Below are 23,053 nucleotides of genomic sequence, written 5' to 3' on the forward strand. Positions count from 1 at the left end.
CCTTTGGCTTCTTCCTTTTGGAAAGGTGAAATGGAGCTTCTTTATGCCATCTTTCTCGGAGCAGCAAGAGTTGTCGCCCTCGCTTCTTTCTTGCTGCTCTCCTGGGCCATTTATTATGATCTCTCCAGGACAACTATTCCCTCTGGATTTGACCAGCCATTAAAGCTTCGAGTTCTTCACTGGGGATGTGTTATGATGTTCACTTTGGTAAGTTTGCCATCCCTAGCTTGAGGGAAATGGGGGTGTTTGGGTTGAAACTTGGAAAAGCCAAAATGGAAGCTTCTTTGTGACTTATTTGAACCAATCACATGCACTTCACTCCATTCATATCAATAAGGATGAGAGGGATGAGCATTTCGTAGTTTATCGAGGATAAAAGGGAATAAAGGATAAAAGGGCAGGAATCAGGAAAGCAAAGATCATGAAACAGGAAGATGGAGTAATATCCATTCCATCTGTCTTTCTCAGCTTGTCAGGCACCTTTCATTCCATTGTCTGTCCATTGACAGAGTTGGACATTTTTGTTTTCGCATTTGCGCAAAGTCACACATGCAAAAATGTGTAAATCCCACCCCCCAGTGTGCAAATTCCCCCCAAATGTGCATTTTCATGCTTTAGCCTATCGGGGAAATGCACATTTTTAGCTTTTAAAAAAATTTTTGGCGTATTTTTCTATGAGGAAATTTGCACACAATTTAGGAAAGTTAGAAAACCAGTCTGCTGTGCAATCCATCGGTCAGATTCATGAAAATCTGAACTCATTTTGTTCCATTGTGGATTTCTTCAACATCCCTAGTTAAGAGGCCAATATCTAGGCCTGTGCTATCAAATTTTATTAGTTCCTGAAGATGGATCCTCCCACCCCCTTAACATTTTGGGCTCAAATAATATTTAGGCACTCTCTGAAAATTTTGTCTCTCATGTTTGTTTGCCATTATCAAAGACAATGGAGGCATTATTTTCATTCTATAGAGGAACACACACACACACACACAGAAGTCTTTGGACCAGCTCTCTTCATAAGTTTTTGGGGCTGGGATAGGGCAAAACAACCATTGTAAAGACCCGTTGTAAACCTCCATCCAAAGTAGTTGGTTTCCCAACCCACAGTATCACCATCTCATCTGGATTAAGTTTCAGTTTATTCATCCTCATCCATCCCGAAACAGCCTCCAGACTAGGGATGTCAGAGAATTTCGCCACGAATCTCGGGGAGGCCGAATGCCAGTGCATTCGGGCCCCTGAAATCGGTGGTGGAACGGTCTGCCACCCCCCTCCCCTGGGACGGGACTTACCTTGGGCGGATCTTCCTGGCAACGGTGGCTCTAGTGGCGGTTTGGCCGCCTCCGCCATTTCCAGTTAAAAAAAACAAAAAACAAAAAAACGTGATCGGCTACGTAAAGATTTACATAGCCTATCATGGCTAGATTTTCAAAAAACACTGTGATAGGCTACATAAATGTTTACGTAGCCTATCACGGCTGATTTAAAAGAAAAAAAAAACACGCGTGTACGCAAATGGCGGCGCCCATGGGCACCGCCATTTGCGTTCCTTATTTTGGCATGTCTTAGTCTACGTAAACATTTACGTAGACTAAGACAGCGAAAATAAGGGGAAGATATACCCAACTGAATGCAGATTTCTGGAGAATAGCAAGGAGAGACAAGAAGGCCTTCTTAAATGAACAATGCAAAGAAATCAAGGGAAACAATAGAATGGGAAAGACTAGAGATCTCTTCAAGAAAATCAGAGATCTCAAGGGAACGTGTTGTGCAAAGACGGGCATGATAAAGGACAAAGAAGGCAGGGACCTAACAGAAGCAGATGAGATTAAGAAGAGGTGGAAAGAATACACAGCAGAACTATACAGGAAAGATCTTAATGTCCCTGATAGCCATGATAGTGCGGGCACTGAACTTGAGCCGGACATCCTTGAGAGTGAAGTCAAGTGGGCCTTAGGAAGCATTACTAACAACAAAGCTAGCGGAGATGACCGTATTCCAGCTGAGCTATTGAAGGTCCTAAAAGATGATGCTGTTAAAGTGCTGCATTCAATATGCCAACAAATCTGGAACACTCAACAGTGGCCACAAGACTGGAAAAGGTCAGTTTACATTCCAATTCCAAAGAAGGGCAATGCCAAAGAGTGTTCAAACTACCGTACAGTTGCGCTCATTTCACATGCCAGCAAGGTGATGCTCAAAATCCTACAAGCTAGGCTTCAGCAGTATGCGAACCGGGAACTACCGGAAGTACAAGCTGGGTTCCGAAGAGGCAGAGGAACTAGAGATCAAATCGCCAACATTTGCTGGATCATGGAGAAAGCAAGAGAATTCCAGAAAAAATGTCTATTTCTGCTTCATTGGCTATGCTAAAGCCTTTGATTGTGTGGATCACAACAAACTGTGGCAAATTCTTAAAGAGGTGGGAGTACCAGACCACCTTACCTGTCTCCTGAGAAACCTGTACGAGGGACAAGAAGCAACAGTAATAACTGGACATGGAACAACCGATTGGTTCAAATTTGGGAAAGGAGTACAACAAGGCTGTATATTGTTGCCCTGCTTATTTAATTTATATGCAGAGTACATCATGAGAAACGCTGGGTTGGATGAATCACAGGTTGGAATTAAGATTGCCGGGAGAATTATCAACCTCAGATACACAGATGATACCACCCTAATGGCAGAAAGCGTAGAGGATCTAAAGAGCCTCTTGTTGAGGGTGAAAGTGGAGAATGCAAAAGCTGGTTTGAAACTCAACATTCAAAAAACGAAGATCATGGCATCTGGCCCCATCACTTCCTGGCATATAGAAGGGGAAGAAATGGAAGCAGTGACAGATTTTATTTTCTTGGGCTCCAAGATCACCGCAGACGGTGACTGTAGCCATGAAATCAAAAGACGCTTGCTCCTTGGGAGGAAAGCTATGGCAAACCTAGACAGCATAGTAAGAAGCAGAGACATCACCTTGCCGACAAAGATTCGTATAATCAAAGCTATGGTTTTCCCAGTAGCAACGTATGGCTGTGAGAGCTGGACTACAAGGAAGGCTGAGTGCCGAAGAATTGATGCTTTCGAACTGTGGTGTTGGAGAAGACCCTTACAAGTCCCCTGGACTGCAAGGAGGTCAAATCAGTCAATCCTAAAGGAAATCAACCCTGAGTGCTCATTGGAAGGACAGATAATGAAGCTGAAGCTCAAATATTTGGCCACCTAATGCGAAGAGAAGACTCACTGGAAAAGCCCCTGATGCTGGGAAAGATTGAAGGCAAAAGGAGAAGGGGACGGTAGAGGATGAGATGGCTAGATAGCATCACCGATGCAATGAATATGAACTGGAGCACGCTCTGGGAGAGAGTGGAGGACAGGAAGGCCTGGTGTGCTCTGGTCCATGGGGTCACGAAGAGTTGGACACGACTTAATGACTGAACAACAACAACGTGTTTTCTTATTGCTGTGAGCTGCCTTGGGAGGGCTTCTGTCCTGAAAGGCGGCCAAGGAATATTTTTAAATAAATAAATAAATATAACCATGTGGATAAATGTGCATCCCCCAAGAATGACCATAATCTTATGAGTCATGAAAAAGAAGTTTGCATTTTAATCCTGAAATTGCATTTTTTCACTTCTGAAATTACTCCACAGTCCACACTTGGGCTTTTCTGCAATGCCCCAATCCCAACTCCTTTTTGCTTTTTTTTGGTTTTTGTTTAATGCAACATCCAACCTGAAGAAGAGTCCTACAAAGCTTGCTGACTATTTTGTAACTTTTTGGTTGGTCCTGATAAAGGTGTTATCCTATTGATGTTTTGATTCTTTTATTCTAATGTACCAGCGTGACTGCCAAGTGTTTCATAGGAAATAGGAAATAGGAAACACTTTAACATTTTATTTTTTGGCTTTTTTCACTGCAAACTCATGAACAGTCTTCCGAAAGTCCATTTCTCTTCCAAGTTAATACTCAGTAGATAAAACTGTTAGGTGGCGTAACTGTTCCTGCACCCCTGTGAAGGTCTGAGGCCTACAGAGGCAAAGGGGAAAAGGTCAGGGTTAGAGGCCTGGAGTTTTCTGTTGGGAAGGGGTAACCCTGAGAGGAGTAGTTTCATTTCTCCGTTTAAGTGTCAGTTTCATTTCTCCACTTAAGTTTCATTTCTTCAGGTTTGAAGCAGTACTTTTGGTTTTGAGGGAGGAGGGTATATAAAGAAAGCAAGAGAGCCAGTAAAAGCAGAGACAGTCAGATCCTGAAGTGAGAGCAGAGTTTGAAGAGTGAGAAGGAAGAAGCTGCCTAGAAAAGTCCAAGGACAGCTAGGGTAAAGGAACTTGCATTTTGCAACTTTTATTTTCTTTTAATGCCTCAACTGTATTGTGTAAATACTTTTTGTTGTGATCGGCTTGTTTTAATTCACCAGTAAACTGTTGTGGTTAAACCCTGTGTCTAGAGTGTCAGTCACCCCCCAGTCTACAGCCTAAACCCCATGTTACTGGGAAGGGGAAGGTAAAAGAAGGAAAGTAGGACTCTTAAGGAGGCAAGAGATCCTTAAGGAGTTGCTCAGGGGGTCCAGGTCATAGGTAGAACTGTGACACCCCCTAACAGAATGCCTGCAGTTGTTGATGTGTGCAGAAACTTGTTTCCTACAGTAACTGGCAGTGTGGAAAAAAGAAGTATGGCAATGCACACTTCATAGAAAGTTACTTGGAGTTTTTTTTTTTTTTAAATCTCATTTAATAATGCAAGTAGGGCTAGTTCATACTTTCTTCAAAAGTAGACTTGATTTTTTCCATCAGACACAACCTTTCACATGGCAGTACGGTATGTGTGTGTGAACAAGACAGATATTTGTGCTTCCCGATGTGACGTGTTCTCTCAAGAACTACCAGTCCCAGGGAGTCTCTACATGAGCGATTTATTGCACGCTCCTGATTGGCCTCTCACGGAAGTGTGTGGGTCATTTACACAGCGGCATCAACCCCTAGGATGTCTCCTGTGCTTTCCCCTGTTTATCCCACTTTCAAAAAGATCAGAGGAAAGTTGCACTAAAAAAGCTAGGATATAATTTGGCCACTAGAAGGTGCTGTTTCATTGAAAACAGAGAAAGCCCCAGTAAGGATGCTGAGAAAGGGTGTTTTCAGTTCCACATGGGCCTCTAAATCCTACCAGCAGTACTGGCTCCCACTGTTCCTGGGATCAAAGTCCCTTATTTTTATGGTGCTTTGCCCCTCCCACCAGCTGATTCTTCTTTCTGTTTATGCACAAGGAACTCTGGGACTGGTAGTTCTTGAGAGAGCATGCCACATACGGAAGCACAAATCTCTCTCTCTCTCTCTCTAACTGTAAACTCTAGTATGACTGCACAAGCACATTTGCTGTGTTCTAGAGAAGGGTCTCGGCCATCTACTCCTTGTTCAGAATGCTGCTCATTCTGCTCTAGTTCTGCTTCTACCTGGCTCCAGCAAATCTGGACCACATAGGTAAATAGAAATTAAGTTTCCATCTATATCCTCAAGTAGGGATGTACCGACTGTGTAAAGTCTGCTCTGTCTGTGTTTCGCGGATTGTCAGGTGCTTTTCGTTCCACCATCCGCTCACAGACAGATTCGATTTTTTTTTCCTGTTAGGTGGAAAAATATACATATTATTCCATAAGAGGGTTCACAATCATTTACATAATTTAACATTTAGCATATTGTCCCCATTCCATTCAGCTTTCCCCCACGTATACTTACCAGTCTCAGCAGAAACTGTTTGTATTTCCCCATGAATAAATATGTATAAAATTTGGGAGAAGATCCGAAAGTCCATGGACTCCATGCAGCCTGAGGCAGTAAGTCACAGAGGATTCCGCAGGTCACATTCTTAGAAAACTGAGTTCATTTTAGTCCATCTCGAATTTCTCCAGCATCCCTACCGTCCAGTACAATCTACAATTTAGCCCCCAGTTTTTAAAATTATGGTCACAGGCTTGCAGCCTAGGTTGAACCCCCCTGGATCTCTGTGCCCTTTAAGTTCTTATTAAAACATACTTTGGGGCATGAAAAATGTTCCTTTTGGGTGTGGGGTGGCGTGGGAGAAGCATGGAGCTTCAGTGTTCAAATGCTGGTGTAGACAGAGGAAGAGGGTAGAACCTGACTTCACAGCTGGGAGTAAAATAAAGTCATGGAATCTTAGAATAGTAGGGTTGGAAGGAGCCTACAAGGCCATCGAATCCAACCCCCTGCTCAAGGCAGGAATCCAAGTCAGAGCATCCCTGACAGATGGCTGTCCAGCCTCGTCTTGAATGCCTCCAGTGTGGGAGAGCCCACCGCCTCCCTAGGTAATTGGTTCCATTGTAGTGTGGCATTGGGGTGGGAAGAACTGCACCAAGTCCCCCTACCCACCCCTCAGCCACATTTGGCTATTGTGAAATAATGCATTTGAGGCAAAAGGGTGCACCATTATATTCGACTTCTTTTCCTTCTCCAAACAGGGGAAGATTCTTGAACTGCTGGGCCTCTGCAGGCAGATTGTCTTTCTCCGCTGCCTGCTGGATCTCAGGAGGCCCACGCTGGACCCCAGCCTCTCTTCTAAAGACCTGCATTTTGATGGGGTGCCTGTCAGGGTTTACCAGCCCAGAACGCCATCTGCCGGGCCAAGGAGAGGATTTGTTTTCTTCCACGGAGGAGCTGGAATGTTTGGAAGCATCGGTAAGTGATTAAGGCTGCAGTCCTGGGGGACTTCCAGATGGAGAGCTCCTAACGTTACCAGTTGAAGGCACTGGGCAACTATTCCACCTTTTTCTTCTTAAGGGGTGTGTGTGTGTGTGTGTGTGTGTTGTAAGAAAAAGGATGGAAGAAGCAGTGGGAAAACATGGGAGGCTTACAAGTGGAAAGCAATGGCTAGACCCCCTGCACAATTCTGTAAATGAGGTAGGGTAATGGCGTGATAAAAGTCTAATCTGGAATCTCTCTTAAACACACTTACCTGGTAATAAACACCACTGAACTCAATGGCATTTGCTTCTAAGTAGACAATATAAAATTGCATGGTAAGAGAGATTTATTTATTTATTACATTTATACCCTGCCTTTTTTCCTCTTGCAAGGAACCCAAGGTGGCTTACATTATCCTCCTCCTCTCCATTTTATCCTCACCACAACAACCCTGCGAGGTAGGTTGGGCTGAGAGGCAGTGACTGGCCCAAAGTCACCCAGTGAGCTTCCATGGCCGAGTGGAGACTAGAACCCGGATCTCCCGACCCCCAGTACAACACTTTAAAGTTATGTACAGTTTTGCCAGATTGTTTTGTAAGTGGGTTTTGAAAGAGAATGCCCATGGATGTCTTAAGACATTTTGCTGCTTCAGGCAAAGAACAAAGGGCGTTTTTACACGAGGCATTTATCGTGCGTTCATGACTGTTCACTCATGGAAATTCACGGGTCATTTTCATGACGTTGTCAACCTCCGGTGCCTCTTTTGTCATTTTCTAGGTTTATTCCGCCATTTTAAAAACCACCAAAAATGTAGTAACAAAAAGAACCCTGCCAAAAACTGCATCAAAGAGGTGGTGTAATTCAAGCATCACACTATATTTTAGAAATCTTGCAGCGCCATCTACTGGCTATACAAATGAAAGTGCCCACAAAGGGACCGGGAAAAACAAGGAGTGGGGAGGCACATGTACTGTGTCCATTACAAACCCACAAAGACTCTGGATGACAAAGCACTGGTAAGATTGCGGGATTTTCCCTTAATGTAGAGAGGCTCAAAATGGTGCCCTGACCAAATTTCATGTATTGAAGCAGATCGGACTGGCAGCTGAATCTGATTTCAACACTGGTAATGAGACAATGTCCTTCACTGCATCAGAGAGTAGCAGGTTAGTTTGGGGGGGGGGTGATATGCACGGCTTCTTCCTCCAACATCTCAGTGCAGCTCACTCACTCTTCCAACTGGTGCCCACCCAAGCCAATGCTGTAATGCACCAGTGATGGTGCGACCTGTGTGAGTCACATGAGCAAAGCTGTGCTAGCGCATGCACGGTGCTTGCTGCTGTGTGGGGCCTGGGTTGGCTGTTGGCTCAGTCAGGGCTTTTTCTCAAGCCATTGGGAGAAAGCAACTAAGGAAGAAGCCGGCCAGCTCAGGTCAGCATCAAGCAAGCATTGCGGCCACCAGCTAAGGAGACTGGAAACGGGTGAGGTGAGGATGAGGGCATGTGGAGCACATGGGAGAACGTCTGCTGCTCCATGAGCATCCTCTGAACCTAAGATAGCAGCCTCACTGTGCCTAACGGTAAGGCTGTATCATCTATCTATCTATCTATCTATCTATCTATCTATCTATCTATCTATCCATCCATCCATCCATCTCTCAATCATCCTATCTATCTATCTATCTATCTATCTATCTATCTATCTATCTATCTATCCATTCATCCATCTCTCAATCATCCTATCTATCTATCTATCTATCCATCCATCTCTCAATCATCCTATCTATCTATCTATCTATCTATCTATCTATCTATCTATCATCTATCCATCCATCCATCCATCCATCTCTCAATCATCCTATCTATCTATCTATCTATCTATCTATCTATCTATCTATCTATCCATCTCTCAATCATCCTATCTATCTATCTATCTATCTATCTATCTATCTATCCATCCATCCATCCATCCATCCATCCATCCATCCATCTCTCAATCATCCTATCTATCTATCTATCTATCTATCCATCCATCCATCCATCCATCCATCCATCCATCCACCTATCATCTATCTATCCATCCATCCATCCATCCATCCATCTACAGTCAGGGCCAGAAATATTGGAACAAGGATAAGTGTTTTGGCAGTTGGCCTCCATACACCACCACATTGAAGTTGAAAGGAAACACACCCAGATGGGAGCGAAGTCAGGACGTTCAGCTGTAATTCAAGGTGTTTGACAAAAGTGGGGCACTAGCCATTCAGGAAGGACAGCCAGTGGCACACACACACACCCATCGTTGGTGGCTCAGAAGTAATGGAACGAATGGCTGGCAAGCAGCTGCATGGCCAGGTGTGGCCTGCTTCCTGGGTGCCCCATGACCAATCAAGCAGAGAAAAGGCCTGGAGGTGATTCTGAGTGTTACATCTGCATTTGGTAGCTGTTCACTGGAACCCCCAACATGAGGTCCAAAGAGGTGCCCATGCAAGTGAAGGAGGCCATCATTAGGCTGAGGAAACAAAATAAACCCATCAGAGAGATCGCAAAAACAGTGGGAGTGGCCAATTCAACAGCTTGGAACATCCTGAAAAAGAAGGAAATAACTGGCAAGCTCAGCAACAGCAAAAGGCCTGGAAGACCACGGAAGACAACTAAAGTGGATGACCACAGAATTCTGCTCATGGTGAGGAGGAGCCCTTTCACAACATCTAACCAGGTCAAGAACCCTCTTGAGGAGGTAGGCATGTCATTGTCAACATCTACAGTCAAGAGACGGCTTTATGAATGTAAATACAGAGGCTTCACAACAAGGTGCAAACCACTGGTAACGCCAAAGAACCGAAAGGTCAGATTAGCCTTTGCCAGCAAACACCTAAAAAAGCCTGCCCAGTTCTGGAATAAGATTCTTTGGACTGATGAAACCAAGATTAACTTGTGCCAGAATGATGGGAAGAGAAAAGTATGGAGAAGAAAAGGAACAGCTCATGATCCAAAGCATACCACAGCATCTGTCAAACATGGTGGGGGCAGTGTTATGGCATGGGCATGTATGGTTGCCAATGGCACCGGGTCACTGGTGTTTATTGATGACCTGACTGATAAAAGCAGTAGGATGAATTCTGAAGTGCATAGGGTTATACTTTCTGCTCAGATTTAGCCGAATGCTGCCAAACTGATAGGACGCCGCTTCATATTGCAGATGGATAATGACCCAAAACATACAGCAAAAGCTGCCCAAGGGTTTCTGAAGGCAAAGAAGTGGGATGTTCTTCAATGGCCAAGTCAATCACCTGATCTCAGCCCAATAGAGCATGATTTTCACTTACTGAAGACAAGACTGAGGGCAGAAAGACCCACAAACAAGCAGCAGCTGAAGGCAGCTGCAGTGAAGGCCTGGCAAAGCATCTCGAGGGAGGAAATTCAGCTTTTGGTCATGTCCATGGGTTCCAGACTTCAGGCAGTCATTGACTGCAAAGGATTTTCATCCAGGTATTAAAGGCGATCCTTAAGTTTGAAATGATGTTGGTTTGTTCCATTACTTATGACCCCCAATGATGGAGGGGGGGCTGTATGCCACTGGCTGTACTTCCCAAATGGTTAGTGCCCCACTTTTGTCAAACCCCTTTAATTACAGCAAAAGTCCTGACTTCTCTCCCATCTGGGTGTATTTTCTTTCAACTTCAATGTGGTGGTGTACAGAGGCCAACTACCAAAACACTTATCCTTGTTCCAATATTTCTGGTGCTGACTGTGTCTGTCTGTCTGTCTGTCTGTCTATATCATCCATCCATCTACCATCCATCTATCATGCGTCCGTCCGTCCGTCCGTCCGTCCGTCTATCTATCTATCTATCTATCTATCTATCCATTATCTGTCCATCCATCCATCCATCCATCCAGCCATCATCTGTCTGTCTGTCTGTCTGTCTGTCTGTCTGTCTGTCTATCTATCTATCTATCTATCTATCTATCATCTATCATCTATCTATTCATCATCCATCATCCGTCTGTCTGTCTGTCTATCATTGATCTATCTATTATCTATCTATCTATCTATCTATCTATCTATCTATCTATCTAATCAATCATCTATCTGATGTAATTCTCAGCAGGATGTAATTGCAACTAGCCTTGAGTGGGTTGTGTCCTTTTAATTTGAAGAGGGCTGGGGCAGGGTGGGCATAGGTGTGGATGTATATAACTTCATATATATATATATATATATATATATATATATATATATACACACATACATACACATACATACATACATACACACACACATACACATACATACATATATATACACACACATATACATATACATATACATATACATACACACACACACACACACACACACACACTTACTTACTTACTTATTTGATTTATTAGCTGCCCATTTGGCTGGCTACCTGGCCACTCTAGGTGGTGTACACTACAAATAACAACACAAAATACAACAAATCAACTGAACAAAACAACATTACTCTAAAAAAAACCCTAACCTGCCCCAAATGCTTGCCTGAACAGCCAGGTTTTCAAAGCCCGGAGGAAGCTCATCAAAGAGGGGACATGATTGGGGTCACTAGGGAGGGAATTGCACAGAGTGGGGGCCACCACAGAAAAGGCCCTCTCCCTAGTCCTCCCCAGCCTAGCCGTCCTGGCTGATGAGACAGACAGAAGGCCTTCCGGGGCCGAACTTGTTGAGCAGCATACCTGGTGTTGCTGGAGGCGCTCCTTAAGATAGACTGGGCCAGAACCATATAGGGTTTTAAAGGTCAATGCCAACACCCGGAATTGGGCCTGGAAAACAATAAGGATGGACGAAAGTCCCTTACCTGGTCCCGCAGCTTGCTTCGCGGTGGGGGGGAGGCGCTTCGGTTCTCCCCCCGAAGTTCAGGCCGGGGGAGAGGCGCCCCATCCCTCACAGCCGAAATTCAGGCTGGGGAGAAGCGCCCCGTCTCCTCGGCCGCGAAATAAAAAAGTAATAGCGTTACCCTTATTTATTTATAAATAGCGTTGCCCTTATTTTTGCCGTAGTCTATGTAAATCTTTACGTAGACTACCCAGGCCCAAATAAGGAACGCAAATGGTGGCGCCCATGGGCGGTGCTTTTTTTTTTTTCCCCAAAGTCACCCGTGATAGGCTATGTAAATTGTTACGTAGCCTATCATGTGTGTGTGTGTTTTTACATTTACTTTGTAATGGCGGTGGCGGCAGCCGGTCGGAAGACCGCCGCCGCCCCCGCCCCCGCCGAACTGCCGCCGAACCGCCGCTGGGACCCACTGCTGAGAGGGACATTCGAGGGAGATAAGTCCCATCCTGGGTGGGGTGGGGTGGCGATTCATGGAGAAATTCTCTGCCATCCCTAGAAAACAAGTGTTAAATTCAAGAAAATCTGAACATTTGTCATAAAGCAAACTCAGGTTTTGGATTTATATATTGCATAATAGAGTCATACATCCAGTGGTTTGCTATTAAGGATTTTGTTTCAAGTCTTTTTGTAACACTTTCTGCAGCACTCATAATTCTTCTGTTTTAAAAAAATCCTTGAGGTTTTTCTTCGCATAACATTGAAAGAAGAAAAACAACTTTCGAAAGATTACCTGATTACACACACAGACTTGTTCAAAGATTTTTATTTTGTTAAGAGCATCCTCTGGGTTCTTGTTACGAAGTTCTTAATGTTGGAATATCGCTGTGAAATACCCCGATGGCTAGCTTTCTCTGTGGCGGCACCCACCCTCTGGGAAACCTTCCTTTGCGTATTTCGGGAGGCAGAAAATGTGACATTTTTCAAATGCCTCCTGAAAACACCCTTGTTCACTGAGGCTTTCCCTGGGCTGTAAGTATTTTTATTATGCCACTCCATTTTCCTTCTCCTGGATTTTTTTTTTTACTGTAGTTGGAAGTCTTTTTAATGTTGTGTTTTTAAGATTGCATTTCAATATTGTGAACCACTGAGAGATTGTATTATGTTCAGCAGTATATAAATGCCTCAAATAAAAAATAAATAAATATGTTCCCCCCCACAGCTTACTATCAAGGTATTTGCAATAAAATTGCCAAGGAGAGTGATTCAGTCCTTGTGTCTGTTGGGTAAGTGGACTCCAAATTGTGCCAGTGCCTGAAAAACATGTTTGTTTAGTTCATGTATGAGTCGCCCTATAGCCAAAGCTCTCAGGGCAACGTACATAATAGAGACAAACACAATAAAATTGATGCTGTCAATTAAAAAAAGAAATTGAAAGCAGCAGTAGTGACATTTTAAAACCAGAAGTCACAATGTTTGTTTTTTTTGCACCAGTTTCTTGCTCTACCTGTTGAAGGATTTGTTTGCTGGAAGAATGAAAGCCCCAAAGCACCCACTTCTTTACTCCTTGCTTCCAAAGCGGGTTCATATATGGCACTATTGTGTGAACGTGCTTCTGCTCTCCCTTCAGCAGGGAGATCATGCCCATCATGTCATTGCAGTGCTGCTGTTCTCCACCCTCAAAGACTTGTAGTTGTTCAGTCGTTCAGTCGTGTCCGACTCTTCGTGACCCCATGGACCATAGCACGCCAGGCCTTCCTGTCCTGCGCTCTCTCCCGGAGCGTGCTCAAGTCCATATTCATTGCATCGGTGATGCTATCTAGCCATCTCATCCTCTGCCGTCCCCTTCTCCTTTTGCCTTCAATCTTTCCCAGCATCAGGGTCTTTTCCAGAGAGTTTTCTCTTCGCATTAGGTGGCCAATATATTTGAGCTTCAGCTTCATTATCTGTCCTTCCAATGAGCACTCAGGGTTGATTTCCTTTAGGATTGACTGATTTGACCTTCTTGCAGTCCAGGGGACTTGTAAGAGTCTTCTCCAGCACCAAAGTTCGAAAGCATCGATTCTTTGGCGCTCAGCCTTCCTTATAGTCCAGCTCTCACAGCCATACATTACTACTGGGAAAACCATAGCTTTGGTTAGACGGACCTTTGTCGGCAAGGTGATGTCTCTGCTTCTTACTATGTTGTCTAGGTTTGCCATAGCTTTCCTCCCCAGGAGCAAGCGTCTTTTAATTTCATGGCTACAGTCACCGTCTGCGGTGATCTTGGAGCTCAAGAAAGTAAAAACTGTCACTGCTTCCATTTCTTCCCCTTCTATATGCCAGGAAGTGATGGGGCCGGATGCCATGATCTTCGTTTTTTTAATGTTGAGTTTCAAACCAGCTTTTGCATTCTCCACTTTCACCCTCAACAAGAGGCTCTTGAGATCCTCTTCACTTTCTGCCATTAGGGTGGTATCATCTGCATATCGGAGGTTGTTGATAATTCTCCTGGCAATCTTAATTCCGACCTCTGATTCATCCAACCCGGCGTTTCTCATGATGTACTCTGCATATAAGTTAAATAAGCAGGGCGACAATATGCAGCCTTGTCGTACTCCTTTCCCAATTTTGAACCACTCGGTTGTTCCATGTCTGGTTCTTACTGTTGCTTCTTGACCCTCGTACAGGTTTCTCAGGAGACAGGTAAGGTGGTCTGGTACTCCCATCACTTTAAGAATTTGCCACATTTTGTTGTGATCCACACAATCAAAGGCTTTAGCGTAGTCAATGAAGCAGAAATAGATGTTTTTTCTGGAATTCTCTTGCTTTCTCCATGATCCAGCGAACGTTGGCGATTTGATCTCTAGTTCTTCTGTCTCTTCGAAGCCCAGCTTGTACTTCCGGTAGTTCTCGGTCCGCATACTGCTGAAGCCTAGCTTGTAGGATTTTGAGCATCACCTTGCTGGGATGTGAAATGAGCGCAATTGTGCGGTAGTTTGAACATGCAAACAATAGGTTTTATACAAGTTGAACTGCTCTTAAAGCTATCCATTTTAAAAATGTAGGGGGGGAAAAAAACTGCTTTGGGGACAAGGTGAGCAAGCGGGTTAGTGTTCTACCAGTCCTTTCCAATCAGTGCTGTGCACAAGCTGCTTCCGTTGTATCACATGCACATAATTGCTGGATGTGGATGATGGGTAGTACTCAAGCAGCATTGATCAAGCCTATGTGCAGAGCCCTGCCTACTGCATTCAGTACTTCCATTTCATGAAAGAAATGGGAAGTCTTTTTGCACACAGGGCTCTGTGGGTTGGACGCAATGGTCTTATAGGCCCCTTCCAACCCTACTGTTCTATTCTATGATCAGGACCACAGAGTGTAGATTAGGACTGACTTAAACCACCAATAGAAGAATTCAGTGAGGTTGAAAACCAACAACCTCTCTTGGGGTCCGTTTTCATAGAATCATAGAATAGTAGGGTTGGAAGGGCCTACAAGGCCATCGAGTCCAACCCCCTGGTCAATGCAGGAATCCAAGTCAGAGCATCCCTGACAGATGGCGGTCCAGCCTCATCTTGAGCACCTTCAGTGAGGGAGAGCCCACCACCTCCCTAGGTAACTGGTTCCACTGCTGTATTGCTCTAACAGTCAGGACGTTTTTCCTGATGTTCAGCCGGAATCTGGCTTCCTGTCACTTCAGCCCATTATTCCGTAACCTGCACTCTGGGATGATTGAGAAGAGATCCTGGCCTTCCTCTCTGTGACAACCTTTCAAGTACTGGAAGAGCGCTATCCTATCTCCCCTCAGTCTTCTCTTCTCAAGGCTAAACATGCCCAGTTCTTTCAGTCTCTCTTCATAGGGCTTTGTTTCCAGTCCCCTGATCATCTTTGTTGCCCTGATCTGAACCCTCTCCAGTTTGCCTGCATCCTTCTTAAAGCGTGGTGCCCAGAACTGGATACAGTACTCCAGATGAGGCCTAACCAGTGCTGAGTAGAGGGGAACTAGTATTTCCCAGGGTTTGGAAGCTATACTTCTATTAATGCAGCCCAAAATAGCATTTGCCACCTCACATTGTTGGCTCATATTCAGCTTGTGATGGACAACAATTCCAAGATCCTTCTCGCTTGTAGTGTTGTTGAACCACGTATCCCCCATCTTGTAAATGTGCATTTGGTTTCTTTTTCCTAGGTGCAGAACTTGGCATTTCTCCTATTAAATGTCATTCTGTTGTGTTCTGCCCAGCGCTCCAGTCTATCAAGATCACTCTGAATTTTGTTTCTGTCTTCCAAAGTATTAGCTAACCTGCCCAGTTTGGTGTCGTCTGCAAATGTGATCAGCATTTCCTGCACCTCCTCCTCCAAGTCATTAATACAGATGTTGAAGAGCACTGTGCTCAGGACTGAGCCCTGTGGTACCCCACTCTTTACCTCTCCCCAGTTTGAGAAGGTCCCATTGATCAGCACTCTTTGAGTCCGATTCTGTAGCCAACTGTGGATCCACCGGATCATTGTTTCATCTAGCCCACTTTGAGCTAGTTTGCTCATCAGGAGATCATGGGGCACTTTGTCGAAAGCTTTGCTGAAGTCGAGGTATATGATGTCTACAGCATTCCCACGGTCTACAAGGGAGGTTACTTGATCAAAAAATGAGATCAGATTCGTCTGGCAGGATTTGTTCTTGACAAATCCATGTTGGCTTCGAGTAATCACGGCATTGTTTTCAAGGTGCTTCCAGATGGATTGCTTGATCATCTGCTCCAGAATTTTCCCCAGGATTGATGTCAGACTGACTGGTCTGTAGTTCCCAGGTTCCTCCTTTTTACCCTTTTTGAAGATAGGGACAACGTTAGCCCTCCTCCAGTCATCTGGCACTTCCCCCGTCCTCCATGATTTCTCAAAGAGAATAGACAGCAGTTCTGAGAGTTCTTCTGCCAGTTCCTTTATTACTCTAGGATGCAGTTCATCTGGCCCTGGAGATTTGTACTCATTCCAAGTCATTAGGTGTTCCTTGACCATATGCCTATCGATCTCAAGCTGCAATCCTGCCCCTTCAGCCTGTACTTCGCCTTTGCCAGGGGGGCCATAGACCCTCTTTTGAGAGAAGACTGAGCCAGTACCTCTCTTTAATTTTTGCGTTCACGCATGGCGATGCAGTCCCTGGGCCATCCCGAAAGCCCCCTGTGGCTGCGTTTTCTTTCCTAGATGGAGTTAAAGAGAAGCCCACTCCCCCCACCCCTGGCTGTGCACACCGTTGATTGGCTGTAACTGGTGACATCACTAGGCCACTGCTCTCCAACTTTCAGACGCAGTTCTTCGGTGGTTTTAAAACAGGGAGATTGATGTAAATTGGATGTAATGAATATTCCCATGGTTCTTCAAAGCAAAAATGAAAGACTACGCAGCCTGCTTGAAGGACAGAGCGGGGAGCAGCAGGGCAGGTTGCTCAGTTTGCCTTTGGCTTGCTGGCTAGTTTATCTGCCAGAAGAACTGTATAGGCAGCAGCAGTGAGGGAGCTGTGCTCAAGCGGAGGGGAGGGGGAAAGCAGGTCATTCCAGTTTGCTGTGAGGCCTTTGTCGTGCAAAATGCAGATGTGGGCACTGATCCAAATCAGGCCCAAAGTGGGGGAGAAAGGGCTAAACCCCTCCCTCCACCAGAATCCTGATCTGTGCACCCCCCACCCCCAGCACGCTGGTTATCTGTCAAATAAACACCAAACCACTGCCCTTAAGGGTAGAGCTACTGGGCCAATGTCATGTGTAGTTTGGCCCATAGTGCCAGTAAGATCCTTCCCCAGAGGAGGCAGAAGGAGGGATTATGCTATAACGACGTTTCGCCCTTTTCATCACAATTTCTATTTGATCTGGAAGAAATCACAACTCAATGGGTATATGGCCTTTTCCCCCTGTGTCTAACTTCTGATGAACTTCCTAAGGTCCGATTTGCATCCAGCTTTGCATTATTTAGAGCTCGGTCTGTACGGATGTACAGATGGTGTAAAATCCGCTCCGTCTGTGTTCCATGGATTGTCAGGCACCTTCTGCGTCATCATCTATTTGCAGCTGGATTCGAGGCTTCCCCCCCCCCATTATGCGGAAAAAATAATTCCATGAGAAGGTCCGCAACGATTTGCATAATTTACCTTAGTACAGAGCCTTTAGCATAGTGACCCCCAATTAGTGATGTATGAAAGTCACTTACCTGGTCCCGCAGCTTGCTTCGCGGTGGGGGGGAGGTGCTTCGGTTCTCCCCCCAAAGTTCAGGCTGGGGGGGGAGGCGCCCCGCCTCGCCCGGCCGAAATTCAGGCCGGGGGGCAGGCGCCCCGCCTCGCCCAGCTGAAATTCAGGCCAGGGAGAAGCGCCCCGTCTCCCCGGCCGCGAAATAAAAAGTGAATGGGGGAAAAAAAAAACCACCTGTGATAGGCTACGTAACGATTAACGTAGCCTATCACGGCTAGATTTCCAAAGTCAGCCGTGATAGGCTATGTTAATCATTACGTAGCCTATCACGGGTGACTTTGGAAAAAAAAAAAAGTGTGTACGCAAATGGCGGCGCCCATGGGCGCCGCCATTTGCATTCCTTATTTGGTCCCAGGTAGTCTACGTAAAGATTTACATAGACTACGGCGAAAATAAGGGCAACGCTATTATTAATCGTTACGTAGCCTATCATGGGTGTTTTTTGTTTTACTTTATTTTGTAATGGCAGTGGCGGCAGCCGGTCGGAAGACCGGCCGCCACGCCTGCCCCCGCCGAAACGCCGCCGAAATACCGCCGGGACCCGCCGCCAAGAGGGACATTTGCAGGAGGTAAGTCCCATCCCGGGGTGGTGGTGGTGGGGTGGCGGAGAATTTCACCAACAATTTCGGGGGGCTGAATGCGTTGGCATTCGGCCTCCCCGAGATTCGTGGAGAAATTCACGGCCATCCCTACCCCCAATCCAGTCAACTTTTCCCTGCATATATTTACCAGTCTCAGCAGAAACTTGCATATTTTCCTATGAATAAATATGTGTATATTTCTGGAAAGTTAATCATCACCACCATCATCATCACCACCATCATCCAGAAGTCCACAGGCTCCATACGGCCTGAGGAGGTCAGTGTCAGGAGTGCCCTGGTGGCCTCTTTCAGTAGACTCCAATAGCCAGCGCAAGACACAGACGAAAGGATTCTTTTCAAAGCTTTAATCCTTTTACAACTTAATGACTCTTTCAGATGCTAATCACCAGCGACTAAAGAAAGGAACAGCAGAGTGGCCTAAGCTTCGAATAGGCAGTTGATCTCCATTTGAAAGAGAGTCACTTGAAGACCCAGAACTTATGGGCTAGGGAGAGATCCTCCCTCTTTCCCTTGGGTCCACGGGAGGCGGCTGTTGCTTGCGCGCCAAATGGGCGCTATGCCTCCTTTCCGCGCCCTCCATCGCTCGTCGCTATCTGCGTCGAGCATCTAGCAAGCCTCATTCCCGCACTTTCTCACTGCTAGGATCACTATCTATCTCAGGAATGCAGGCAGGAGGAATCTCTGCCAGCTGCTGTGCCTGTGAGGGATGAGCTGGCTCCTCTCCCACGGATAGCTGTTCCTCCTCAGAATCAGAACTGCTCTGGGGCTCTATGGGCTCAGTTTCCACCCTGACAGTTGGTCTGTGGCAGATTCTACAAGTCAGAAATCTGAATGTAGTACTTGGAAATCTGAGCTGATTTTAGCTCGCATTGAATTTCTACAGCATCCCTACCAGTCCTATTCATATCTACTCAGAAGTAAATCCCACTGACTTCACTGGGATGTCCTCCAAGATGAGTGTGTATCAAACTAAGGCAGGCTTAGTTTAACCTCCATTATCCTAAAAGGAAAGCATAGAATTACACAGTAGAAAAGGGGCCCTGAGCAAGGAAATAAGTTGCCATTGTCCAAGAGGAGAACAATTTAGGGGAATCATGGGTAGCAGGAAGAGGAAACTCATCAGCCACAGATTTGAAGATGGCAGTGAAGCAAAACTAATGTGAACAGAGAACAATGGTGGGTTTGCTAAGTGCACAATAACAGCATAGTAGTAGTTGTGTGGATGTCGGAGAAATTCGCAATGGAATCAAAATGAGTTCAGATTTCTATAAATCCCATCCATGGATTCTGCAGTGGACTGACTTCTCCTGAGTCACACAGATTCTGAGGACTTGTTTTTTGTTTTTTGTTTTACTTTCCAGAATTTTACGCAAATGTAGTCATAGAAAAATATGTAATTTTTTTTAAAAAATTCTGTTTGAAAATGTGAATTTCCCACATAGGCCAAGGCATGAAAATGCACATTTTGTGGGTTTGTGCATTTTCACAAATGTGAATTTGCATAAATTTGGGAAACTGGGAAAAATCCAGTTCCATCAATGAGCGGATGACAAAATGAAAGGCACCTGACAATCTGCAAAATGCGGAAGAAAAGGTTTTTACAAGACCTGTACATCCCTAAGTACTCCTACTCCTATAATACCAGCAATGTGCATTGGCAGAATACCCATGCAGAATGATCAGATCAGGGAAGGAGAGAAGCCTTGCTTAAAACTAGCAAGGAAGGACATGGCATTGTACTTGATGTGAAGGATACCAACTCCCCCCACCAAAAAAAATCAGGGAGAGGGGAGACAAAGAGCATTAATACACAAGGCTTTTATTGCATGCTTGTGATTAGTCACTCATGGAAGTTTGTGGGTCCTTTACATGATGTCGTCGACCTCCAGAGCATCTCCTGTGGTTTTTGAGCTTTATCCTGCTTTTTAAAAGATTTGGGATAAGCCAATAACTTAATATTGTGTAATGATGGCATTGTGTGATAATACAGCCACTAGATGGTGAGGTATAATGAAACTAGAGATGTTGGAGAATTCTGCCATGGACTCCAGTGAGGGTGGATTCGAACGAATCCGTGGTGGAACGGGGCAATCCCCCCCGCCACCCCGCAGAATCCCCCCAGGAGGGAGCCTACTTGGCTCTGGCGGCGGCTCCGGTGGCAGCGGCGGCTCTGGGGGATCTTCCGGCTGCTGCTGAGCTGCGGCTGCAAATGGTGGCCACTACGCTGGCCGCCATTTGTGTCCCTGCCAAGCTGTGATAGGCTACGTAAGTATCTATGTAGCCTATCACGGCAAAAGGCAGGGACGCAAATGGCGGCCGCTATGCCATTTGTGTCCCTGCCTTTTGCCATGATAGACTACGTAGATACTTACGTAGCCTATCACGGCTTGGAAGGGATGCAAATGGTGTAGTGGCCGCCATTTGCGTTCCTGCCTTTTGCCGTGGTAGGCTACGTAAATATATATGTAGCCTATCATGGCCTCCGCAAGGACGCAAATGGCGGCTGCTATAGTGGCCGCCGTTTGCAGCTGGTGCAGCCCAGCAGCAGACAGAAGTCCAGCTGCGGGCGGCTGTGGGTGGCCCTGGCCGGCGGCTCCGTGAAGTCGCCGTGGAGCGGAGCCGGCCGGGGAGGATTCTGGCAGGAGGGATGGAGCGCCTCCCCCCCACTGCGGATGCCCCCACCTGGAATGAGTACATCCCTAAATGAAACATACAGAACATTTCTAAGAAAGGAAGTTCTTAATTCAAATCACATTTCCGCTGTGTGAAGGAGCCCATTTTAATTCCCCAAATAACTGGAAGCAGAAAGCCCCAATAAGAATGTGGGATTTCAGCTTCATGTGATGAACCTCAGAAACACAGTCCTATTGGCCTACTGTCGTAGGGCAGTGGTTGTTGGTTGGACAGCGGTTGTTGGTTGGACAGCGGTTGGGAGCAACGGAGGGGACGATTTAAGTTCTGAGATCACAGTTGTGTTGAAAGTGCATGGTATAAATTGAGAAATTTAGAAATCAATACAATTCTCTCCAGATATCGCCTGTCTCCCGAGTACCTGTATCCCACACAGTGGAAGGACTGCTTCACTGCTACTGTGCACTTTGTGCAAAATGCAGAGCTCTACGGGGTGGATCCTTCTCAGATCATCATCAGTGGGGACAGCATTGGGGGCACTATTGCTAATGTGATTGCCCAAAACCTGGTAGAGAGATCAGACCTCCCAAAGCTACGGGCTCAAGTGCTGATCTATCCTGGGCTGCAAGGAATGGACTTCAACCTGCCTTCCTATCAGCAGAACTGCTCAATGCCGCTCTTGTTCCGGGAGAATCTTATTCTTTTTGGTCTGCAGTATTTTAGAAAGGACCCTTCTCTGAAGGAGGATGTGTTGAAGGGATCTCATGTGCCAGGTGAAATGAGGCTGAAATATAGGAAGTGGGTGAATCCAGACAACGTTCCAGAGGAATTTAAGCGCCAAGGCTGTGAAAGAGTGTCCCTCGCGCCTTATAAGCCTGATGTGTACAGGCAGTGGCCAGAGCTGCTGGACCCCTCCCTTTCTTCACTTTTTGCTGAAGACTCCATCATCCAGCAGCTCCCGGAGACTTTAATTGTGAGTTGCGAGTATGATGTACTTCGAGATGACTCCCTGTTGTACAAGAAACGGCTGGAAGACAACGGTGTGAAAGTCAGCTGGTTCCACGCTGAAAATGGGTTCCACGGTGTGCTGAACCTCTCTGACTGTGGCATTTTGACATTTGCTGCTGCAATAGAAATATTGGACAGCATTGTTGACTTTGTCAAACATTTATGACAGGCGGCATTCTCCTAAAATGAGTAGGGATGGTGCGGGCACTTGATTCCATCTGGGAATCCGGAGGAACTGCCCCTTCCCACACCCCTGAGCCCCGCTCGCTGAGCCTCTGCCCCTGCTTGCCGCCTGCCTGCGCTTCGCAAATGGCCTGCACTCACCCCAGCAGCTTCATCGAGCTTCGCAGTCGCCATTTATTCGAGAAATAAAATGGCGATCGCAAAAATGCGCATATTTGTCTACGTGAAAATGCGCATTTTCCTTTTCCATTGTTTATATCAGGATCTGATATAAACAATGGAAGGCTGGACAGGCTGGAGAGCCATTTGTCAGGGATGCTCTGACTTGGATTCCTGCATTGAGCAGGGGGTTGGACTTGATGGCCTTGTAGGCCCCTTCCAACCCTACTATTCTATGATTCTATGATTCCATCTCCTCGATGGCACTTTGGCCTGGATTAATTGAGGGTGCTGTTAATGGATTGATCTATGATCATCTTCAAACAGAAATTACATCCCCAAAAATCCTTCAGGAAGGCAAATTTCTCACCGAGCAACATTACTATATGAGCATTGACTAATCAGCCACTCCTGCATCTAGGACGTGATATTCTAAAATGCTTGGGAAGCCTGTTCTGAAAGAAAAGGAAAGTTGTCAAAATAATTCAGATAAGGCATGTTTGGAATCCCAGCAGTGGCAGAGATGAAGGTAAGATTTGAAGTGATTGGGCAAAGAGCATTGGAGATATTAAGTACTATGTCCTACAGATTATGAGACTGAATAATTACTCCTGCTGGTAATTAAAAAAAAATCTTTTGAAGGGCGTGGTAAGATATTGGGCTATATAATTATTTGCTCCTTGGCCCAGAAAATGATTGCCCCAACACTGATCCAAAGCTGGAGTTCACAACACCATGCATCCTC

The 23,053-nt window shown here is 45.7% G+C and overlaps 1 protein-coding gene across 1 annotated transcript; it reads left to right on the plus strand.

Moving 5' to 3' along the window:
• The first annotated feature begins 30 nt into the window (after window positions 1-30).
• On the plus strand, window positions 31-22,132 carry LOC146335400 (arylacetamide deacetylase-like 4). The gene is made up of 4 exons (XM_084822243.1): window positions 31-207; window positions 6,467-6,683; window positions 12,730-12,793; window positions 21,358-22,132. Exons 1-4 carry the CDS (start codon window positions 31-33, stop codon window positions 22,130-22,132), a joined length of 1,233 nt encoding a protein of 410 aa, XP_084678369.1.
• Window positions 22,133-23,053: the final 921 nt, after the last annotated feature.

This window comes from Heloderma suspectum, chromosome 15 (genome assembly GCF_057233095.1).
Source record: "Heloderma suspectum isolate Gila_16-S chromosome 15, 16-S_ref, whole genome shotgun sequence".
Lineage (NCBI taxonomy): Eukaryota > Metazoa > Chordata > Lepidosauria > Squamata > Helodermatidae > Heloderma > Heloderma suspectum.